Genomic DNA, 22,580 nt, shown 5'->3' with positions numbered 1-22,580 from the left:
GTTCTGGGAATCAACCCATGTTCTCATGTTTGCCAGGCAAGCACTTACTGAGCCATCCCCAGGTCAGCTCTAGGTTTGTTTTTTTTTTTTTTTTTTTTTTAAGATTTATTTATTTTGTACACAGTATTCTGCCTGCATGTATGCTTGCTGGCCAGAAGAGGGCACCAGATCTCACTGCAGATGGTTGTGAACCACCATGTGGGTGCTGGGAATTGAGCTCAGTCCTCTGGAAGAGCAGCCAGTCTTGACCACTGAGCAACCTCTCCAGTCCCCTTTTATTTTGTTTTTGAGACAGTCTTTTTTTTTTTTTTTTTTTTTTGGTTTTTCGAGACAGGGTTTCACTATGTAGCTTTGCGCCTTTCCTGGAACTCACTTGGTAGTCCAGGCTGGCCTCGAACTCACAGAGATCCGCCTGGCTCTGCCTCCCGAGTGCTGGGATTAAAGGCGTGCGCCGTTGCCGCGGCCGCCGCCGCCACCGCCACCGCCACCACCACTGCCACCACCACCGCCTGGCCAAGGCAGTCTTGTATAGCCTCTGATGGCCTTTGAAATTGTCAGTGAAGATGACCTTTGAACTCCTGATCCTTCTGCCTCCACCTTCCAAGTGCAGGGGTCTCAGCAATGTTCCACAAGGGATTCTTGATAGTAGTTCTATATGAATGAAGGCTTTATTCCAAATTATTCCATCGTAGGATCCTGACTTAACTACCCCCATCTACCAAGTCTTTTTTATTTTTAACATTCATTATTAATTTATGTGTGTGCATGTCTGTGTGTATGGGCATGCATGTGGTCAACTTTTGGGAGTCAGCAGCAATTGACTTTATTGGCTGAGCCAACTTATGGTCCCCCATCCATCAGCCTTGCCAGTGATGGCTCTTCTTGGTTGTCAACTTAACTACATCTGGAATTAACTAAAGCCCCAATATGTAGGTACACGCCTGTGAAGCATTTTTGCTTAATTTGAAGTGGGAAGATCTATTTCTAATCCAGATCTTTGAGGTAGGACAACACACTTTTATTCCAGATTTTTTGAGCTGGGAAAAAGCCACCTCTAATCTGGGGCTAAGCCTTCTGCTGGAAGCCTATGTGGGACCAAAGAAGGAAACTTTTCTTTTTTTGCCTGCTTGCTCCCCCTAGCTAGTCCATTCCTCCACTGGCATTAGAGCCTACTTCTTTGAGATTCCGGCATATACTAAAAACCAGCTGAGACACCCAGCCTTGTGGACTGAATAACTATTGGATTCTTGAACCTTCCATTCATAGGTAGCCACTGACTTACAGCTAGATCACAGTTGCAAATCATTCTAAATAAATCCCCTTTCTCTATATATAGGTTCATTCTACAGGTTCTTAGAGAGCCCTAATACATTGCCCTCCTAACCAATTGAAGGATTTTGAGTGGGGTGGGAGAATGGTGGCAAGCCTGCTTTTCTCTCCTTGGAATTCCTTCTGCTCCCGACACACTGCTTCTATGAGGTCATCCTTCTAGTCCCACATATTTTTAGGCCCTTTCCTTGGAGTTAGGGCTTTAGGACAATGAAGTCCAATCTATGCTCCAGCTTCTGCCTTTGGGATTTCTACTTTTCCTTCCTGGGGACTCTGCTTTCTTCAGTTTCTCTGCACCATTCCACTGTGTTCCATGGGCCACCTGTTCCCTTGACCCCCACACCACAGGCTTATGGTGGCCTCATCTGGCTGGAAATGTTTTCCACTACTGACAGGTGATTGAGGTCCCAGTGACTATTGTTGTTAATTTTCACAGTATTTGATTCTATCTTTATTATTTCATATACATATACCATGCATTTCAGCCATTTTGCTCCACGTTGCTGATTCCCCTCCCACTACAGGTCAATGTTTGTTCTGTGCTGGTCGATGGATTGTTGGAGGATGAGATTCCCAACCAGGCTACTGCTGCTATTCTCCCCCAGAGGTCTCCAAATGCTTTCCGTTCTTTTATAGAATATTTTTAAACTTCCCTTAAAAAAATTTTTTTTTTTAATGTGCATTGGCATTTTGCCTGCATGTATGTCTATATGAGAGTGTCAGAAGCCCTGGAACTGGAGTTACAGTTGTGAGCTGCCATGTGGTTGCTAGGAATTGAATTCAGGTCCTCTGGAAGAGCAGCCAGTGCTCTTAACCCCTGAGCCATCTCTCCTTTCTTTTCTAAAAATATAATTAATTGGCTGTAGAGATGCCTTAGTGGTTATGAGCACTGGCTGCTTTTAGGAGGACCCAGGTTTGATCTCAGCACTCACATGGCAGCTCACATCTGTTCTCCAGATGCAGATCTGATGTCCTCTTCTGGTATCAAAGGTAGTGCACATACATATATGCAAGCAAAATACCCATATACATAAAATAAAAATTAACAAAATTTTAGAGAGGGTGTTGGAGAGATGGCTTAGCAGTTAAGAGCACTGGCTGCACTTCCAGATGAGCCAGGTTCAATTCCCAGCACCCACATGGCAGCTCATAACTATCTGTAATTCCTGTTCCAGGAGATCTGATGCCCTCATACAGACATACAGCAAAACACTAATGTACACAAAATAAAAATATTTTTAAAAGTTTAAAGAGAATTACATTAGCTATTTATTTATGTGTGTGTGTGTGTGTATGTGAGAGCGAGAGCGAGAGCGAGAGCGAGAGCGAGAGCGAGAGCGAGAGAGAGAGAGAGAGAGAGAGAGAGAGAGAGAGAGAGAGAGAGAGAGAGAGAGAACAGTAGTCAGAATACCTTGCAGGAATTGATTCTTTTCCTTGGATCCTAGAACTGAACTCAGGTTGTCAGGCTTGGTGGTAGGCTCTTATACCTTCTGAGCCATCTTGCTGGTACCCAATGATTCTCTTTTTCTTAATACAGATACATTTCAGGACTGAGTCATGATGGAAACTATTGAAAATTTCCAAAAGCAAGGATATGGCTAGTGGTTATGAAAGACAGTTGAAGTGTAATTGAATGTTATGAATAGGGATTATCAAAAGAAACACATTGTAATGTTAGTGGTTTTACAGGGCATCCAGTTGAAGGAGAAAATTATTACTGGGGTCTGGAGACATGGCTCAGCAGTAAGAACTCTTGTTGCCCTTGCAGAGGATCTGAGTCTACTTCCCATGTCAGGTGGCTCACAACTGCCTGAATTCCAGCTGCAGATCCAACACCCTCTTGTGGCCTCTGTGCATACTGCACTCACACAGCATATATATACATACACAGACACATTCAAGCACATAATGCCAAAGAAAGAACTACTGTCAAGTGTTGCTTCATGTCTCCTTGTTCAGCAATGTCAACTAAGAAAGCACTAAAAAATGAACAAACAAACAAAAAGGTCACAAAACTTTCTCTATAAAGGGATCATCATAAATATCAGGCATGGAGGTGCACACCAGCATCTGGGAAGTGAAAACAGAGAAATCAAGAGTTCAAGGCAACCTGGGCTCCATTACACCTTGTCTCAAGACAACTACACCCCCTCCCCCAAACAAAGAAACAAAAGGGCTGGGAAGCTCAGAGGTGAGCGGTACTGGCTGCTCCTGTAGAGAACCACAGTTGGGCTCCCAGCATTCACATGGCAGTTCATAACTGTTTGTAATTCCGGTTCCAGGGGATCTGATGCTTTTTTCTGAATTTAGGCGGAACCAGGCATGTACCTGGTGCACAGACATATATGTAGGCAAAACACCCATACACATACAGTAGTAATAAAGTTTTAAAGTCATAAGAAAAAAAACCACCAAAAAAACTGACAGCGAACACCAAAACCAAAATCCTCACGATAACCATGAAGACTTTGCAGGAACACAGATTCTGTGCAATGCCTAAGCTATACCACCGAGGAGAACAGCCAGACAGCATGTAAACAGCTGGGCGTGACTTTTTACACAGATGTCAAAATAATTGAATTGGTAGCAGTAGACAGCCACTCCAGATCAAACGTTCACTGTTCTCTAGGGAACTTATAGAACAGTGTCTGGAGAATGTCTCATCCGTTTTCTGCATTATCTCCGTTTGATTACTGCCACGGAGTATTTGCAGTGGCTTAGTTTTATCAAGCACTACTGGAGAAGTAGCATCTAAGAGCCTCACTAAAGTCTTGTCAGGTTGCTAAGGACAGACTTCATCTTCTTTGTACCAACGAGAAAAAGGTTCGTAATTCATTCAAGTTAATTGTTCAAGATCACCGAGCTAGTGAAGGGTAAGACCTATATTCTTAGACATAGTGAGCGGCTTCAGAACAATGGGCTCCAGGGATGGCTCAGCAGTGAGAAAAGGTGCTTGCTGCCCAGCCTGATGATTTCAATTCCACCCACGGGACCAACATGGTGGAAGGAGAGAACAGACTCTAGTAAGTTGTCCTCTGGCCTCCACACACATGCTGTGACACGTACATATGTACATATGCACACACACACACACACACACACACACACACACACACACACACACACACACACACTATGGCTTCAGATTAGGTAGTGTATGTCTACAATCCCAGCATGTGTGAGGCTGAAGGACAGTGAGTTTGAGGCCAGCATAGGCTACAGAGCAGAGATACTGTCTCAAAAAATCCAAACAGAAAAACCAAAATCAAAACCCAAAAAAACCCAAAACAAAACAAAAAGCCAACAGCCAACCAAACAAATAGGGCTCTGCAGGCCTGAGACCCAAACTACTTAGGAAGCCTTGGAAGGAGAACCACAAGTTCAAGGCCCATGGGTTACAATAGTCCAAGGTTAGCCTGGGCAACTTAGTGAAAGTCTGTCTCAAACTGAAATTCACAACAAAAACAGGGTTCTAGGGCCAGAGAGATGGCTCAGTGGTTAAGAGCACTGGCTACTCTTGCAGAGGACCCGGGTTCAATTCCTTGCACCTACAGGGCAGCTCACAACTGTCTGTAATTCCAGTTGCAGGGAATTCAATACCCTCACACAGACATATATGCAGGCGAAACACCAATTCACCAAAATAAAATAAAAACAAAACAAAACAGGGTTCTAACTTGGTAAGCAGCAGCAGGCAGATCTCTATAAATTCAAGGCTAGCCTGGTCTACATAGTGAGTTCCATGACAGCCTTGAACTCACAGAGATTGCCTGTCTCCTAAGTGCTGGGATAAAAGTGCACAAGGAAATCTTTATAAAACAACAAAAAGCCGGGCGGCGGTGGTGGTAGTGGTGGTGGCGCACGCCTTTAATCCTAGCACTCGGGAGACAGAGCCAGGCAAATCTTTGTGAGTTTGAGGCCAGCCTGGTCTACCAAGTGAGTTCCAGGAAAGGCGCAAAGCTACACAGAGAAACCCTGTCTCGAAAAAGCAAACCAAACCAAAAAAAACCTAAAAAAAAAAAAAAAAACAAAAAAAGAGATCCAGTCTAAAGGTAGAATGACCTCCACAAACTCACTGTATGTTGTAGGCATGTACCCACACACACACCAGGAGCTCCTCTCTTCAACCAGATTAACTTTAACTCAGCCTGTAAGGAGGCACACATCTGTAAACTCAGCTTGAACCCAGAAGTTTGTTCCAGGCTGTTGGGACAACATGGTGAGACCTGTCTCTAAGAAAGGAATTGTTTTTTCTAAGCAAGAGACAGTGCTTTCCCTCTGTTCTTCACTACACTTAGATGACAGTGGGTGGGCACCCGGGAGTCAATCCCTCCCATCTGCTCGGTCCACACTGCATGTGCGGTCTGTGCTGTGCTGCTCTTCTTCCTTCAAGTCTCAAAGACCCTTCCTTTTTCCCTTTCTCCAAGATAACCTGAATAAATAAAAGGTTTGCAAACTAGTGTAAAACTTAATTTTGTGTATTTTATTTTTTCCAGATCTTAATTTTCATGTGTTTATGGACAGCGTACTCACTATGTAGCTAAGGATGATCGTGAATTTCTGATCTTCATGTCTCTAGCTCCTGAGTGCTGAGCTCTCATATGCCATTATGACCAGTTTCCCCAATGCTGGGGCTCCACCCCAGGCCATGGTATATAGGCAAATGTTCCCAGCCTATTTACTTTTGGCAGTTCTGAGATCATACTTGGGGATTTATGAACGATAGGCAAGTGCTCTACCACTGAGCTGTATCTTCAGCCCAGATCTTGATTTTTTTTTTTTTTGTGTGTGTGTGGGGTAACATATGCACATGTGTGCACATTGGTGGAGGCCAGAAGTCAGTATCAGGATATACCCTCCTTCTTCAATTACTTAGCTCCTTTTTCGAGACAGCATTTCTCTGAAACTGGAGCTCATTGAACAGGCTGGACTGACTGGCTGGCCAGGGATCCTGCCATCTGCTTCATCAATGCTGGGACTAGTCATGTGATGCTTGCTCAGCTTTTTACAGGACGCTGCAGATCTAAACTTAGCTTCAACTTGACCAACTGAACCAGGCCCCTTCCCCCCCTTCAAGTCGAGACAAAGTGTTACACTGTAGCCCAGGCTGGCTTTGAGCACAGGGCAATCCTCCTGCTTCAATCTCCAAGCACTGAGATCACAGATTTGAGCTATCATGCCTAGCTTCAGACCTTAAACTGTAACACCAAGGCTCTGTGTCCCAAGGGAACTTCAGGAATGACATCCCTTTACAATGAGCTGCTACCTAGGTGACCTGCAAGGATGCAGCTGCTGACAAAGGTTCTGCAGTTTGAAAATAATATATTCTAAAATTACCATTGTTTTTGTCATAATATTTATTTTGAAATTCCAAATAATACTAAAAAGGGTATGAACTTTAATATATATATATTAAAAAGAGTGTAAGTAAAAATTAGAGAAACATTGTCCTGGGCTCTGGCAGAACAGGACCGTGATCGTTGTCACTGCACTGCTCTGACTCAGTATAAAAAGGCAGATGGCACAGCTTTTACACAGCTTTAACACCTTGATTATAAATCGCTTTCAAAAGTAATTTATTTGGACTTTCCATATCCTTTAATGAACTGTAAATATATTAACAGAAAAGACTTTCCCCCCAAAGACTATACAATTTCTGAAATAAGTCAGGAAAAGCAAAAAGGAGACACAAAAGTACATTGTTTCAATGCAAATAGAACACACATATCACACCCACACTTGCATTTCCCAAAGAAAATGGGCCATCATTTTTTTTTTTTTTTCAGTGAAGACCTATACCATACTCTGGCTAATCAGAGACTTTGAAACTGTTTTCTTCAAAAAGAGTGTTTTAATAGACTAAACACTGGTTATCACTGAGTTCTTGTTTAAGGTACAACAGCAGCATGGTTCAAATGTTACTTGCAGTTCTTGGATAAAATAAAAAAATTTTAAGTAATGAAATACAGAAAGAGTTAAGAGACCACCTTTCATTATTTTGAGTACCATTTGTTCTCCTGAAAAAATATTCTAACCTTCTAAAATCCTGGTATAATAAGCATTTCCACGGGAAAAAGAAATCCAATGCTTCAATAAACTTTTGTGTGAGAGTGTGTATTTATATATGTATACATATGTATAGGTGTGAAAAACGGACAGCGAAGTACTTAGTATTCTTAATTTCCTTCAAAGCAATGTCTGAAATTTGAAACAAACATTTGGCTTACCAAAGTGTGTTTCTGGTTGTTTGATCCCTATTCTGTGAAAAGAAAAGAATAATAATAAAAAAAAAGGATAGAAAGAGAAAAAGAAACCTAAGAAAAGAAAAGAAGTTGTTACTATGTGGCAATAAGGCTTTGAAATCGAAATGTTAAAAGCAGGTGTGAGGAAAACATGAAAGCTGGCCAGGTGTCTGTGACTGTCTCTTCAGCCAGCCATGCCACAACTATCCCTCTATCCTTTGTCTCGAAATCAGTACCAGAAGGTCCCTCTGGCACAGGACATAAATCCTACTAAAAAAATGATAATTACACTTCAGCAAATTAAGTTCTGAACTTGAACTCAGGGGAAAGCGTCTATGAGACTCTAGGTCTGATAATGTAATATATATATATGTATATAGCTGACTTATGATTTGCTAATTAAAAAAATAAAGGAAAGGAAAATTACACTTTACATAACTAATGACTAATAAATGGAACATCTGTTAGAGTGGAAGTGCTAGCCTTTGGGAACTTTCAATGATAGTCACTTATTCCCAACTTTTTCTTTTCCTCATAAATTATTTCTTTTTAGACAGTACACATACATAGATTTAGGCAGGAAATTATCTTAAATGCTTCTCTGGCACCTAATACCTAACCCAAGACTTTGACTTGAATTAATAATGGTGTCTAATTCACATCTGGATGAGAAGATTAAGTAACTGACAGGAAATGACTGAGTCTACAGCTAAAACATTTTTTTCACATCTTTTGTAGTCCACCTTATTTTCACAGCTTGACTAACAAATACAAGTAACCTGTGGTAAGTTTTTCCTTCATCAAATTATCCAAAATAATAACTGTAGGCCTGTCACTCATAAGAAACTATAATTTGTTATATTCTGACATTGGCACTTAATAAAATGTTAACTAAAGTTTCTCTAAAATTTTCAATACATTACAATAAAGGAGATACACAATTTAAGACTGTTTAAATCTGTTACTGTGAAATTCCAATATTTCCCATTTTATATGCATAATTAGATCTTTAGAACTGGCCATTCCCCAAACACAGCAACCCACATTATGATGAACTCAGAAAAGAGTCTGTCTCTTTCCTAAGAAACTTTTCCCTAGGCTAAAAATTTTCAGTATTTTAAATCCAATGAATTACTCTCAGCACAAGTTTTGGTGACTCACACTACTGATAATAATATGAAGCAGAGAGCTGAAGAGAATGGAATTGACTCAAAAGGTAAGCACACATTCTTGCACTCTATTTCATTCCTAGAAAAGATGCAGGCTCACGGTTAGGTACAACTCCAACTATTTTAAGGCTTCTCTATCATGATCTCCAAAGTCTCTCTTTAGTGTTCTCATACTGATTCTTCTTATAATAAACACGAGTGGTTATTAAGGGCCTGGTTTTGGCTTTTCAGCGGGGAACCACTCCTTCGTCTGCAAATGTTAAAGGCGACTCCACAGAGCTCAGAGAGAAGAGGCAGTATCTTAAGACCAATTGTAAAGTTTGCAATACCAAGACAACAATGATCAACACTTTGAAGATGAATAAATTAAAATTCTTGGTTAGACATTAAAGCATTCTTGCCAAGAATAAGTGTACACTGTATGGAGGGATATTTGACTCCTAACATGAGTCCCAATCGGCCCATTACATTTGCTTATAGGAGACACTCCCAGTTTAAGGTAAGCTATGTTCCTTGGCAATGAACTTACTCTGTTATAGGCAATGTCTTTTATTGTTCCATCTGGCACTTGCTAACACCATTCTCGAAGAACCTAGAAATGAAGGTCAGTCACTCTGTTTATCAGGAACAGAACCAAATAAAAAACAGAATTTTGGAAAAATGACCAAGAAATTCTGGTTCATCACCATTTCCATATCTAATGGTTCCTTCAAGATAAAACATAACTCTTCCTTCCATGATAGCTTTCCATCTAAGGGAGACTAAAGAAAAAAAGAAAAAGTTCCCACCCTTCCCCCATTGTCATTCATACTGGTAAAGAGCCAGTCTGGGTAGCAGCTCAATATTGCACTGCCTTTCATTGTGTGTGCAGTCAGGTCCAGTGAGTGGCACACCAGGGCTCAGTGATGGAGGATGACAATGCTGGCTCAATAAGACTCAGTCTACGGAGGGACAAGAAACACGTCAGCACTAGCCACACATCCAGCTGTCAAAGTCTCAGCTCCACAAGTTAAAACTCATCGCTCTCAGCTGCATGAAGCTGTGTGTCGTCTGCATCTGTCATGCTGCTCTCCTGGGACTCATCTGTCCCCACTGGAAAACAGAACAGAAACGTTCATCAGCTCGTGAAAATAAGGAAAATGTCATTACATTCAGACCACAAAACCCCTAATGTTATCCAACAAAACACATTTCAAGTTATATTTTGTTTTTTCAAGACAGGGTTCCTCTGTGTAGCTTTGGAGCCTGTCCTGGAACTCACTCTGTAGACCAGGCTGACCTCGAACTCAGAGAAATCCACCTGCCTCTGCCTCCCCAGTGCTGGGTTAAGGACATGTGCCACCAGGCCTGGCTTCAAGTTCTATATCTTATAGCATGCCTGGAAGTTAACTTACTACAGTATTTAACCTTTTGGAATAGTTCTGTGGGTAGAGGGTCTGATGTAGCCCAGGCTCAACTTGAACTTCTTATGTAGCCACAGGTGACTTTCCACTTCTGATGGTCTCCTGCCTTCACCTCCTGTGCTAGGATTATAGGCCTGAGCTGCCTGACATCTGGTTGATGAACCCAGGGCCTTGGCACTTGGCTAACAGAACATTTCCAGCCTCCTCCCCGTCTTTCTGATTAACTCTGTATTCCTACCTAGGAATCAGAGACAGCTCTGATGTGTAAAAACAGCTATAGCAGCAACATCAAGACAAGCTAACATCCTGCTAACTCCTAACTGACTAACTTTGTGGATAGTCCCCATAGTACACAGAAATATGGAATTTAACCTTCAGTTTAAAAGAGCAGTACTGGGATCATAAATTTTACTTAAAGATGTTCACTAAGTTTTAGCTCAAGAAATTTCCAATTTTATATTAATACATATAAATATTAATAAACATGTACTAATCATACATCTAGATTTATTTTTATTTGCCCAGGACTGCTACTATAGAGCTGAGTTCAAAGTCAGAGAACACTAGATCTAGAACTAGTTACTTGATAGCAAATGTACTCTGGTATTGCATCATCTTAATCAATTAACCTCAAATTTCATTTTCTATTAAAAAAAAAATGCTGCCATTATGAAAATGAAAAAGCACCCCCAGGTTCTGCACAGGGCAGCTTTCCGAACACTGCAGAGCTTATGTATGATACTCACTGATCTGTTCCTCTTGGGTTATTGGCTCCTCATCATCTGGAAGGTAGCGCTTGTCAATTGCCTCTTTAATCTGATTATTGGCTCCTTTAGGATCTAAATCCATAGCCCAAGAGAAATTCATCAAGGCGAGGTGAGTTTGACCCAACTTCTTGTAAACCTAGGATGAGACAGCAGCACTTCAGTTTAACCGCGCAATCTTAAAACATCAATTAGGCTTCTGATGTCTGAACTCCAAGTTCACTCAGGCGGGGAGGACACTTTTATCTCACAGATGACTTCACATTAGCATTTAAGTGCTTTTCTTTATATAATCAGGTATTATGTTTAGAATTCCTTGCCTCTATTTTTGAGGTAGGGGGTTTCCAATAAATCTCACTGACTGAAACATTAACAATGGGAACAAAGATACAAAAGCTCCTTGTTTTGTCCTGAGACAAGTTGTTTGTTCATATGTGGTCCTGGCTGGCTTTGAGCTGGGACAATCCTCTGCCTTAGCATCCAAGTGCTGGGATTACAGGCATGCACACCACACCCAGCCAGAAGAGCATCTCCTTATTTTTATTTTTTATTGGTCTTTCAAGATAAGGTTTCTCTGTGTAACAGCTCTGGTTGCCTTGAAACTTGCTCTGTAGACCAGGCTAGTGTCAAACTCACAGAGATCCGCCTATGTCTCCTCCCAAGTGCTGGGATAAAAGGTGTATGCCACCACCACCTGGAATATTATCTTTTTAAAATGCTAGTGCTAAATCCGTTACTTCCAGGGCCCTTAGTTGAAGAATCTAGTTAAATTTTCTAAGTAGATGTTGTATACTACATAGTATATTTATTCTTCAAAATTTAGTATTTGTTGGGGTTGGAGATGGCTCAACAGTTAAGACGGTTTGCTGTTCTTCCAGAGACCCAAGTCCAATTCTCGGAACCTACATGGCAGCTCACAACTGTCTATAACTCTAGTTCCAGCAGATTCAACCCCTTCTTCCGACCTCCACAGGGACAAGAAAGAACAAACTCGGCACATATTCTGAGAGGACCAGGTGGTCAAACCAGGGCCATGACAGGCTCCCTTAGCGGCCCTGACATGGACCAGGCCTTAGTTTTGGTTCACTAGAACTGGCTGGAGCTGAGCAACCAATTCTCAGGAAAACCACAACTTAGGGGTGACCAATCAACAGGCACCCCCCCAGCCTCCTGCTGGCTCAGCAGGGTCCTGAAGCCCCTTCTGCTGGCTGAGCGGATGCCCCCCAGACTTCTGGTAGCTAAAGATAGCTTTTTCCTACCCTCTTATCAGTAAGCCCATAGACACTAGACTCCCCCCGCACCCCACCAATAAGCCCCTTATCACTACAGGCTCCTACCAATCAGCTCCCAGACTAATCTTACCCTAACCCTAACCACTAGAGCCTTCCACAAATCAGCCCCTATACTAATCTTTCCTCTACCAATCAGCACTGATTAATCCCTCCTCCCTGGAATTCCCCTAACTCTGCTTAAAAGGAACTTGTGACCTTCTTTGGGGATCGCTATTTGCTACCCCAACATGTTGGAAATAAACGCTCTTGCTAAATTGCATGATGTGACTGATGGTTTTTCTTGGGAGCTTTTCTCAGACCCTAACAATTCATAAATGAAAACAAATCTGTGTTTTTTGTTTTTCAAGACAGGGTTAAAAAACACTGTGTCATTCTTGCTGTCCTGGAAGCAAGACAAGCCTGCTCTGTGTATCAGGCTGACCTCAAACTCAGAGATCTCCTTACCTCTGTCTCCCTGGTGCAGGGATTAAAGACGTGCTGCCGCTACCACCAACCAGAAATAAAAACAAATCTTTTTTTGGCTCACACCTTTAATCCCAGCAGAGCCAGAGCCAGGCAGATCTCTGTGAGTTCAAGGCCAACCTGGTCTACAGAGTGAGTTCCAGGACAGGCTCCAAAGCTACAGAGAAACCCTGTCTGGAAAAACAAACAACAACCCCAAACAACAACAACAAACCCCCAAATCTCTTTAAAAAAAAAAAAAAGAAAGAAAGAAAGAAAGAAATTTAATATTTGTTAATTTGTTACACAGTTGCAGCATAAGACCCAGGCCCCCATTTGTACCTTTCCTATTAAGAAGTAAACGAGGGATTCTTTGGGGACAATCTGTTTCAGTTCTTCAAGTTCTTGTAAAGCAGACTGAAAAAACAAAGAAAAAACTTAAGAGGAGCAAAATTTTAGAGTTCACTAAGTAAGTGCAGTCAGATTCCTAATCATAAGAGCTTACATGCATGTCATCAACGTACTTTGTGTTGTATTAATTTCTCACTGAGGTAAAAATAAAATGCATAAAAATCGTGTGACATAAGACTAACAGATGGCAGGCATTCGTTAGATACCATCCAACCCCCCCGCTCCCCACTGCTTAGAGACCCTGCTCTGTCACCACTTTCCTTACAAACGAAATAATCACATTATGTCTGAAAATTAGTGAAGGCTTCAGAAAGCTGTCCCCAGACCTCCATGTGCCGCACACCTCCCTCATACAAATGAAAGAGAAGTAAATATTTTTAAAATTTTTCTTTTTTTCGGGGCTGGGGATTTAGCTCAGTGGTAGCAAGCCGCAAGGCCCTGGGTTCAGTCAGGGCTTCTCTGTGCAACCCTGGCTGTCCTGGAACTCGCTCTGTAGACCAGGCTGGCCTCAAACTCAGAGATCTGCCTGCCTCTGTTTCCTAAGCGCTGGGATTAAAGGCGTGCGCCACCACTGCCCAGCTCGACTCTAAACATTTTTAGAAGTATTCACAAGTCATCTTTGTAAGAACAGTCAGCTGGTGCTTGCCTTATGTTATGTAGTTCAGGCTGGCCTCAAGCTCTTTATATACAGCTGACCTCCTGACCCTCCTGCCTCTCTCTTGAGAGTGCTAGGATTACAGTAGCATCCCACCATACCTGCTCTGCTAATACACATTAACAGAGGGCAATTAGTGAAATGATCTGCCATCATTTATGACTGAATAAATGATCAGAAAACTCTCATGTCACTTCATGTCTCTTCTTTCTTAGCCTTCCTTATATTTACTTCCCATACTTCTAAGAGGTACTATGTTGGAACTCAAGGCAGGTAATGTGATTACATTATTTATTTTCCTAGGACAGCAGATACTCAATAAGTACCCATCACTGAGCGATGACAGCCCTAGAGTCACCAGTGAGTGCTGTGGTCATGCTGCGGTCATTCACCAGTCACTCTTCCGCTCACTTAGTCCCAAAAGGATGATGTTCCAGGTCTCTCTTTTAAGATAATCCTGATGCACATAGAGCCTTTCTAAACATGGAATCCTTACACATTTCTGAAACCAGGGGTATTTCTGTTAATATTCTGACCCACCCCTTGGCACCAACCTGCGTCCTGAGGTAAAAGCCCCATTCTAAGGAAAAATTCCTCCCCTTCCTCTCTTTCTCTTCTGCTTTTCCTCCCACAAGGTGCCCACTCTCTCTCTTTCCTATCTTCCTCTTCATCTCTCTATTATAATAAATTCTCCATGTGAATGCAGCATCTGGGTTGTGAATTACTGGCCACCACTGCCATGTCCACATGGTGTGCATCTGCACCAGCCTGCTGCAGCATGTCAGCATGGTTTGGGGGGAGGGGGGGTGCCACGACAAGACTGCCTTGTAATAATTCAGAATAATTTCTACTTTTTTTGTTTTTTTTTTGAGATAGAATTTCATTAAAATGTAGCTTAAAATGTATCTGGACTACTCTGTAGCTGGAGTGGAGCTAGTGGCAATCCTCCTGTCTCAGACTCCCAACTACTAGAATTATACCTCATTTTTTAGGAATAGTTCATGCAATAATATGAAACTAAGAGCCCCCCTCAACAGCTTTTAAAAAGAGAAAACAATTAAAAAAAAAGTCAAATCATCAGTAACATCTAGCTTTTAAAAAATTGTATTTGTTTTGTTGTTTTTTTTTTTGAGACAAGGTCTCTCTATGTAGCCCTCTCTCTTTGTGGCTATCCTGGAACTTGATATGCAGGCCAAGCTGGCCTTGTTTTTTTTTTTTTTTTTTAAAGAGATACAATACAATGTGGAATAAATGTTACCTTGTATTTTTCATTTGCAAACAAAACCGAGGCTCTGTGAAATTTGCATAGAGGGTTCTTGGGATCGATAACAATGGCTTTGTTTAGGGTATCCAAAGCCTTCTCCGATTTTTTGAGTGCATGCTGAACCTATAAGAAATAAAGATCGGTCTTGATATTATTGAAGAAAGGTAAGAAAGAAGCAAAAAACATAACCCAAAACCAGTATTAAGAATAAAACTATTAGGCTGTGTAGTCTAATTGGATTGTCTCCTGGGTTTAAGTGGACTAAGGAACTCATTACACTAAATGTGGTAGTTTGAATGAGAATGATGCCCAGAGGCTCATGTCTGAATACTTGGTCCCTAGTAGGCAGGCCGTTGGGCTAGGACTAGGAGGCGTGGCCTTGCTGGAGGAGGTGTGTCACTGAGGGCAGGCTCTGAGGCTTTAAAAGCCCACACCATCCCCAGTGTTTTCTTGTTCCTCTGCTCTACCATCATGAGCTTTAACTTCTGAAGCTTTAAGCCAAATCAAACGTTTTCTAAAGTTGGTCATGAGTTTTATCACAGCAATAGAAAAGTAACTAAGACACTAAGTGATTAACAGATTATCTCTAATTCTCTTCTAAGTCTGGCAATTTCTCCATTTTAAAGACAGCACACTGAGGGCCAGCAAAACTGATCAATTGGTAAAGATCCTGATCTTAGTTCAATCCCCAGAACCCATGTAAGGTAGAACAACAAACCAATTCTACTATCCTCTGACTCTCTCCCAGTAATAACAATAGTAATAATATTAATTTTTTAAAAAGCACCCTGAACTCCAAAGATATTAAATAATTTTCTATAGAATAAAAACCTAGGTCCTCAGACCCCTGCCATCTACCACTGTGAGCCTATGATAATAATCATGATTCAATATATTAGAAGAGATTTATTTTGAATTATGCATACATGCGTGTGTGTATGTACATGTGCACATGCACACAAGTGCAGGTGCCTGTGGAGGCCAGGGGCCCTCAGATCCTTTGGAGCTGGAATGACAGGTGGTTGTGGGCTGCCCGGAGCAGATGCTAGGTACCAAACTGGGGTCCTCTGCATAACCACTGAGCCACTTCTCCAGACCCATGATTTGATCTTTATAGCAGATAATTACCACGAAGTCTAAAAGGTAAGTAAAACTTGGTTTTACCTTTCACAAGAAAAGCATTTATCATTTATGCAGACAACATTTCTAAAGGCTTATTATGATCCTCTAAATATTCTATGTTCAAAGAACTTGCTCATGAATCCATATTACTCAGTTATACATTACAGTCTGGGCTACATAAAGCTCTCTCTGGAGATATGGCTTAACAGTTAAGGGTTAAGAGTGCTCTTGTCTAGCTAAGTGCAGAGTGTGTTTGTTTCCCTGTACCCAGGTCAGGTGGCCCACAATTGCCTAAAACTCCAGCTTCAGGTGATCTGATGCCTTTGGTCTCTCTGGGCATCTGCAGACAAGTGGACACATCCATTCACATAATCAAAAATAAAGCAACTCTTAACAAAACACCATTTGAGTCACAAATATACAAAAACAAAAAAACAAAAAACAAAAACAAAAAAAAGCAGAAAGAGTATATACACACAGGAATCCCACATCCCAAACCTTCCTCTCTAGAGACAGGTCGCACTGTAGCCCAAGCTGGCCTTAAACTTGCTTCACAGCTGAGAACGACCTTGAACTTAGGATCCACCTGTTTCTACCTCCAGGAAGTGTTAAGATTCTAAGCCGTGTGAGCCATGCTCAGGTATCCACCCATAGTGCTAGAGACCAAATCTACAGCAAGCGAGCTGCACCCTCAGTCCCACAGGCATTCATTTCTTCACCAAGTCAAAGGGTGACAGCTGTAAAGACTGAGACACTGCTTCTTTGACAAAAAGGCCCACTTTTCATAATAACCATGATCGAGTCACTTAAGCTATTTGAAAGGGAAATACCGGCGTGTTAGCAAGGTTACTTACTACTCCAATGTGGCAAAGTAAGACTGAGCTCTGAGGGTTGATATCAAGTGCTTTCTGGAAGTGCATTTCTGCAAGGCTGAATTTCTCCTGCTTGTAATAAATCATTCCTAAACCATACCTGAAATTGTAAAAAAAGTACGATTTTAAGGACACAATTTCTGCTAGTTTAATTCAACTACTAACAGAACAGTTATGGTACCTGACACTTTAATAAACAATGGAAAAAACAATGTTAAGTCTTTTTTTTTCCTTTTCTTCTGTGTTCGTGTGTGTGTGTGTGTGTGTGTGTGTGTGTGTGTGTGTGCGTGTGTGTGTGTCTCCTGGTGCCAAGAAGGTCGGTAGAGGGGATTGGATCTCCTGGAACTGGTTAAGTGAACCACCCATGTGGTACTGGGAATTGACCTGGGTCCTCTGCAAGAGTAGTAAATGCTCTAAACTGCTGAGCTGTCTCTCCAGTTCCCAATGTTAAGTCTTATGGGGAGACAAAAAAAGTATTAGTCATAATAAAAATCAATGAAGCATTTTAGAAGACATTTTTTTTATAATAAATTAACCAAATAGGTAAAACTATGATAATGGAGAAAAAAAGAAGTCACATCCTTAAACTCACTATTCTAATCTAGACAATTAAGTCTAGATCAAGTGTGTGGCAAACATTTTGCTAAATTATTCCTTTTTTTCCCCTCAAGACAGGTTTCTCTGTATAGCCCTAGCTGTCTTGGAACTCACTCTGTAGACCAGGCTGGCCTTGAACTCACAAAGATCCTCAGCCTCCCCAGTGCTGGGATTAAAGGTGTGTACCACCACCACCCTTTTTATGTGCCTAAGCTGGCTTTGAATTCCTGGCTCAAGCACTCTTCTTGTCTGAGCCTCCCCTGAAGCTAGAAAATAACTGCATATGTCACCGTGACTGGATCTAGTACATTCAATCTCCTCCTTTTTCCCCTCTAAACCAAACTTTATTGTATGTATAACAACTTTATATAGCAATACAATTTACAGATTAAGCAACACTATAATAAGGGGGTGGGGGAACTGCAAGTTAGAAAAACATTTTTTTGTTTAGAAAATATCTAAACAAAAAGAATCTATTTGTTGTGTGAGTCGACACAACACATCATCTATTCATTGACTAGTTGAGTTCCTATTGTACTAATGGCTAATGGAGTTAGAAATGACCAAGTTTTCACAATCACTGCCTCGAAGGAATAACACATGTTGGATTCTTGTGCATAGTTTTTTTTTCAAGACAGGGTTTCTCTGTGTAGATTTGCGCCTTTCCTGGAACTTGCTTTGGAGACTAGACTGGCCTCGAACTCACAGAGATCCGCCTGGCTCTGCCTCCCGAGCGCTAGGATTAAAGGCGTGCGCCACCACCACCCCACATGTTGGATTCTTTTGGATTATAAAAATGTTATTGATATATCAGTGCAAAAAAAAAAAAAAAAAAAAAGCTGAATTCACACATCCAGCATACAAACAAAAACTTTCATTAAGTCTTCTGTCCACTTCCTTGACTCGTGTACCCTTGTGCCTCCATTTTATCCTTTTCTCATCACCTCTTGGTCTTCTTTCTCATATTTAGACTTTACCCACACTCACACATTTACGTATATGTTATTATAGGCTTGGATCTTATGACTTCTTTGTGCGTTATTATTCGTCAATGTTTGATTTGTATACTACTTTATATTCATTTTGAGGCAGTGTCTCATGTATCCTGGGGTATCCTCCAATCTCTATGTTGTCAAGGATAACCTGACCTTCTAATCCCCATTTCTTCTTCACTAGTACAGGGATTACAGCCTGAGCCATTAGGTCTAGTACATGTGGTTCTGGGGACAGAACCCAGGGCTTTGTACATGGGAGTCAAGCACTTTATTAGGTGGGTTAAATTTTTAGCTCCCCTCCCTGACTTTATTTTGAGATAGAGTCTTCCTATATAGCTCTGGCTAGCTTGGAATTTCCTATGTAGAAAAGCTAAGCTGCAGCCAGGTATGTGCTATCACACCCAAGTTTTAATGAATTCTTTTTTAAAAGTGAAACATGAGTAAAACAAAACATTTCAATATCGTGTGTATATGCATGTGCGAAGGGACATATGTGATGTTTAGAAGACTCCTTCCATCATGTGGGTCCCAAGGAACTGAATTTAGGAAACTAGGCTTGTGTGTGGCAAGTGCCTTGAGCCACTGAGACATCTTATTGGTACTCTGTTAAATTTGTCTTTTCCCTCTTTTGAGACAGGGTCTCATTATGCAGCCCTGACTAGCCTAGAATTTGTTAGGCAAGCCAGTCTGGCATCAAACTCAGAGATGTGTCTGCCTCTGCATCCTGAGTACTGGATAAGATTATGCACCATCACTCTTGACTCTGTTAAGTAGCCCCCCTCCCAATTATTTATTCATATTTTATGTGTTTGAGTCTTTGCCTGAATGTAAATACACCAAGTGTATCCCTAGTGTCCAAAAAAAGTCAGAAAAGATCATCAGATCCTCTGGAACTGGAGCTACTGAGGATTATGAGCCATCATGTGGGATCTTGGAACAGAAATTAGGTCCTAACCACTGAAACATTTCTTCATCTCCTCTGCTAATTTAGTTAAAAATGTGTCTATATTATGGTGTGTGTGTGTGTGATGTGTGATGTTCCTGAGTGTTATAGCATGCTAATTGGAGTGGAGGTCAAAGAACAACTAGATTTGAACTAAATGGTCTTGTGTGCAAGTGTTACCCACTGCGTCATTTCCTGGCATCCTTTATTAATTCTTCTTCAAATAAATGCACTTAAATATTGTATTTAAAAATATCTACTTATGTGAGCTGTGGTGGTGGCACACGCCTTTAATCCCAGCACTCAGGAGGCAGAGGCAGGCGGATCTCACTGTGTAGCAAGCACTTTTTGACTGAGCTATTTCTCCAACCTCCTCTATACACATAATTACACTGTAAAGAATGCTACAAAACAAAACAAGGGCAGGGTGGCTCGAGAGATGGCTCAGAAGTTAAGAGGACTTTGCTGTTCTTACAGAGAATCCCCAGAATCACATGACAGTTCATGACCACCCATAACTCCAGTTCTAGGGAATTGATGTCTTCTGTGGACACCATATGTGCCAGCTATATATAATCAACTTGACATAAACTACAGTTACCCAAGAGGAAAAATGCCTCCACAAGATTGGGTTCTGCAGAGCATCTTCTTAATTAGTGATAGATAAGGGAATCATGGGCGGTGCCATCCCTGGGCTGGTGGCTCTTTATTCTACCAGAAAGCAGGTTGAACAAGCCATGAGGGGCAAGCCAGTAAGGAGTACCCCTCCATGGCCTCTGCATCAGCTCCTGCCCTGACTTCCTTCAATGACGAACATTGACGTAGAAGTATAGCCCAAATAAATAAACCCTTTCCTCCCCAACTTGCTTTTGGTCCATGGTGTTTCAATGCAACAACAGAAACACCAATGAAGACATCAGGCATGCATGTGACACACATAATACAAACATACATACAAGCATAACATGCATACATATTAAAAAGAAAAAGCCATTAAGGGCTGGCAAGGTGCTTGCTGCTCAGTCTGGCTGAGTTTATTCCTGGGACCCACATAGAAGAAGGAGAAAACCAACTCTTGGATGTAATGTTCTTACCTCCACATGTCCACTGTGCCTCACACACTCCATACATATACACATGCATGCAAACAGATTAAATAAATAAACTGATTTTCAGAAGACTTTGTCTTTACACTTACCATGCATTATAATGTCTGGGGTTTACTCTTATAGCATTTCGAAAACATGCTAATGCTTTGTCTAGTTCTTCAGTTAACACAAATTCATGTCCTAATAGAGTATAGGCGTAAGCATAATTTGGATCAACCTGGATAGCTCTTTGGAAGAATTTAATTGCAATGTCATGTTCCCGTTGCAGACTGAAACAATTCCCCGCAGCACACCAGGCCTGGCAAAATGGAAACAAACACAAAAATAATCAAACACAGTTACACATTTTTATGCTTTATTTTAAAAAATGTTGTCAAAAGCAGAAACTTATGTTTCTAAATTTTTTTGTATCTCAATTTAATTTTGACCTCAGGAACTGTGTGTGTGTGTGTGTGTGTGTGTGTGTGTGTGTGTGTGTGTGTGTGTGTTGGTCCTTGCTTTCCACCTTGTTTGAGGCAAGGTCTGTGTTGCTCTGTTGTGTGCAGCAGGCTAGCTGCCTGCAAGCTTTTAGGGCCTTGCCTGTCTCCACCTCCGCCCCGGAGAGGTGCTGGGATTACAACAGTTTACACTATGCCTGCTTGGCTTTTACATGGAAGGAGGAATCCAAGAGGCAGGAGGTCACTGGTGGTTTCTCCACAGCAGCTCTGATCATTCAGGTTCTTACCTGATAACTGACTCCTAATATTTTTACTGATAAAGAATAATTAAATAAACACATCATTAAACAAGTAAAAGAAAAGTGACTATTATTAAACAGATTGTTACCATACCTCTGGTGAATTCTTATCCATGTCTGTTAAATCTTTTGAAAGAACTGAAAGAGCAACATCTTTCTGAAGATGCCAAAGTGTTGTAGAGTAGATCTCCATACCTTCAACTCTGTAATTCTCAATCCTTCTAACTTCTGAGAATATTCTTTCAGCCTGAAATAAAAAAAGAGTAAGGGGAAACAAGTTGCTGCAGTTTATATATACAGGGTAATGCTGGTCACTGTTTTCATAGGGCCTAAACCCAGCAAGGATTGATTATGCTTTCTATGAATTACTAACAAGAACAATTGAACAAGCTGGGCGGTGGTGGCGCATGCCTTTAATCCCAGCACTCGGGAGGCAGAGCCAGGAGGATCTCTGTGAGTTCGAGGCCAGCCTGGGCTACAGAGCGAGTTCCAGGAAAGGCGCAAAGCTACACAGAGAAACCCTGTCTCGAAAAACCAAAAAAAAAAAAAAAAGAGAACAATTGAACAAATCAGCTGTGGAAGTCAAATACTGAATGAAGCAATCACTCATATTTAGCCTAGTTTTTGTATTTTAACTATGGGTAAAGACATGAAACTTGAAAAGAAATTTCCATAAAAAAGAATGGGGCTGGGCAGGCTTTGGTTTCCCAGCACCCACTTGGTGCCTCATAACCATCTGGAACAACGGTTCTAGGGGATCGAATACCCTCTTCTGGCACCAGGTACATGTTTGGTACACATACAAAATAACATTTTAAAGAGAGGGAGGGGAAGAATATACTGCAAGGCTGAGCTGAAACTTTGAGGGAATAAACAAGGTAAGATGGCTGCCAACTCTAGAGCATGCCGAGTGCAGAACCATGACCAGCACTGGACCTGCTGGACACCAACTGCCCTTTCCTGAGGTCTCTCCATAGCTGTTAGGTTCCTTTTTTCCCTCAAAATATTCACAATTTCTGGAACTGTGCTTCTTGGTTTAAAAACTTTATAAATCCAATGAATCACCTAGTTTTATCACCTTAGTAAGTTCAAAACATTCAAAGTTTAGGTCAGCATCTGGGCTGTATTCAGTGAAATAAAGATGGACAGAAAATAAGGAAAGGACTTCTACATGTATGTGGTAGCTGAGGCCAGAAGAGAGCATCCGATCCCCTGAAGATGGGGTTCAGACTGTTG

General features: G+C 41.4%; 1 protein-coding gene across 12 annotated transcripts in view; it reads right to left on the bottom strand.

Annotated features, from left to right (window-relative positions):
- Nucleotides 1-6,881: 6,881 nt before the first annotated feature.
- The window catches only part of Cdc27 (cell division cycle 27), a 49,147-nt gene continuing 33,448 nt past the window's right edge, over nt 6,882-22,580 (bottom strand). For 11 of the 12 annotated variants that reach the window (XM_028882690.1, XM_028882691.1, XM_028882692.1 and 8 more), the window contains 7 exons: nt 21,439-21,591; nt 20,698-20,906; nt 16,947-17,064; nt 14,965-15,093; nt 12,983-13,057; nt 10,890-11,046; nt 6,882-9,832 (listed from right to left, as the gene is read on the bottom strand). In XM_028882690.1, coding sequence (XP_028738523.1) covers nt 9,750-9,832; nt 10,890-11,046; nt 12,983-13,057; nt 14,965-15,093; nt 16,947-17,064; nt 20,698-20,906; nt 21,439-21,591 — 924 coding nt within the window. In that variant the 3' untranslated portion in view covers nt 6,882-9,749. Of the gene's footprint in view, nt 9,833-10,889; nt 11,047-12,982; nt 13,058-14,964; nt 15,094-16,946; nt 17,065-20,697; nt 20,907-21,438; nt 21,592-22,580 lie in introns of those variants that run through there. The other variant, XM_028882696.1, reaches the window with a different exon arrangement.

Source organism: Peromyscus leucopus, chromosome 8b (assembly GCF_004664715.2).
Source record: "Peromyscus leucopus breed LL Stock chromosome 8b, UCI_PerLeu_2.1, whole genome shotgun sequence".
In the NCBI taxonomy this organism is placed as follows: domain Eukaryota; kingdom Metazoa; phylum Chordata; class Mammalia; order Rodentia; family Cricetidae; genus Peromyscus; species Peromyscus leucopus.
The sequence above is the reverse complement of the archived record's forward strand: the minus strand, read 5'-3'. Positions and strand labels throughout refer to the sequence as shown.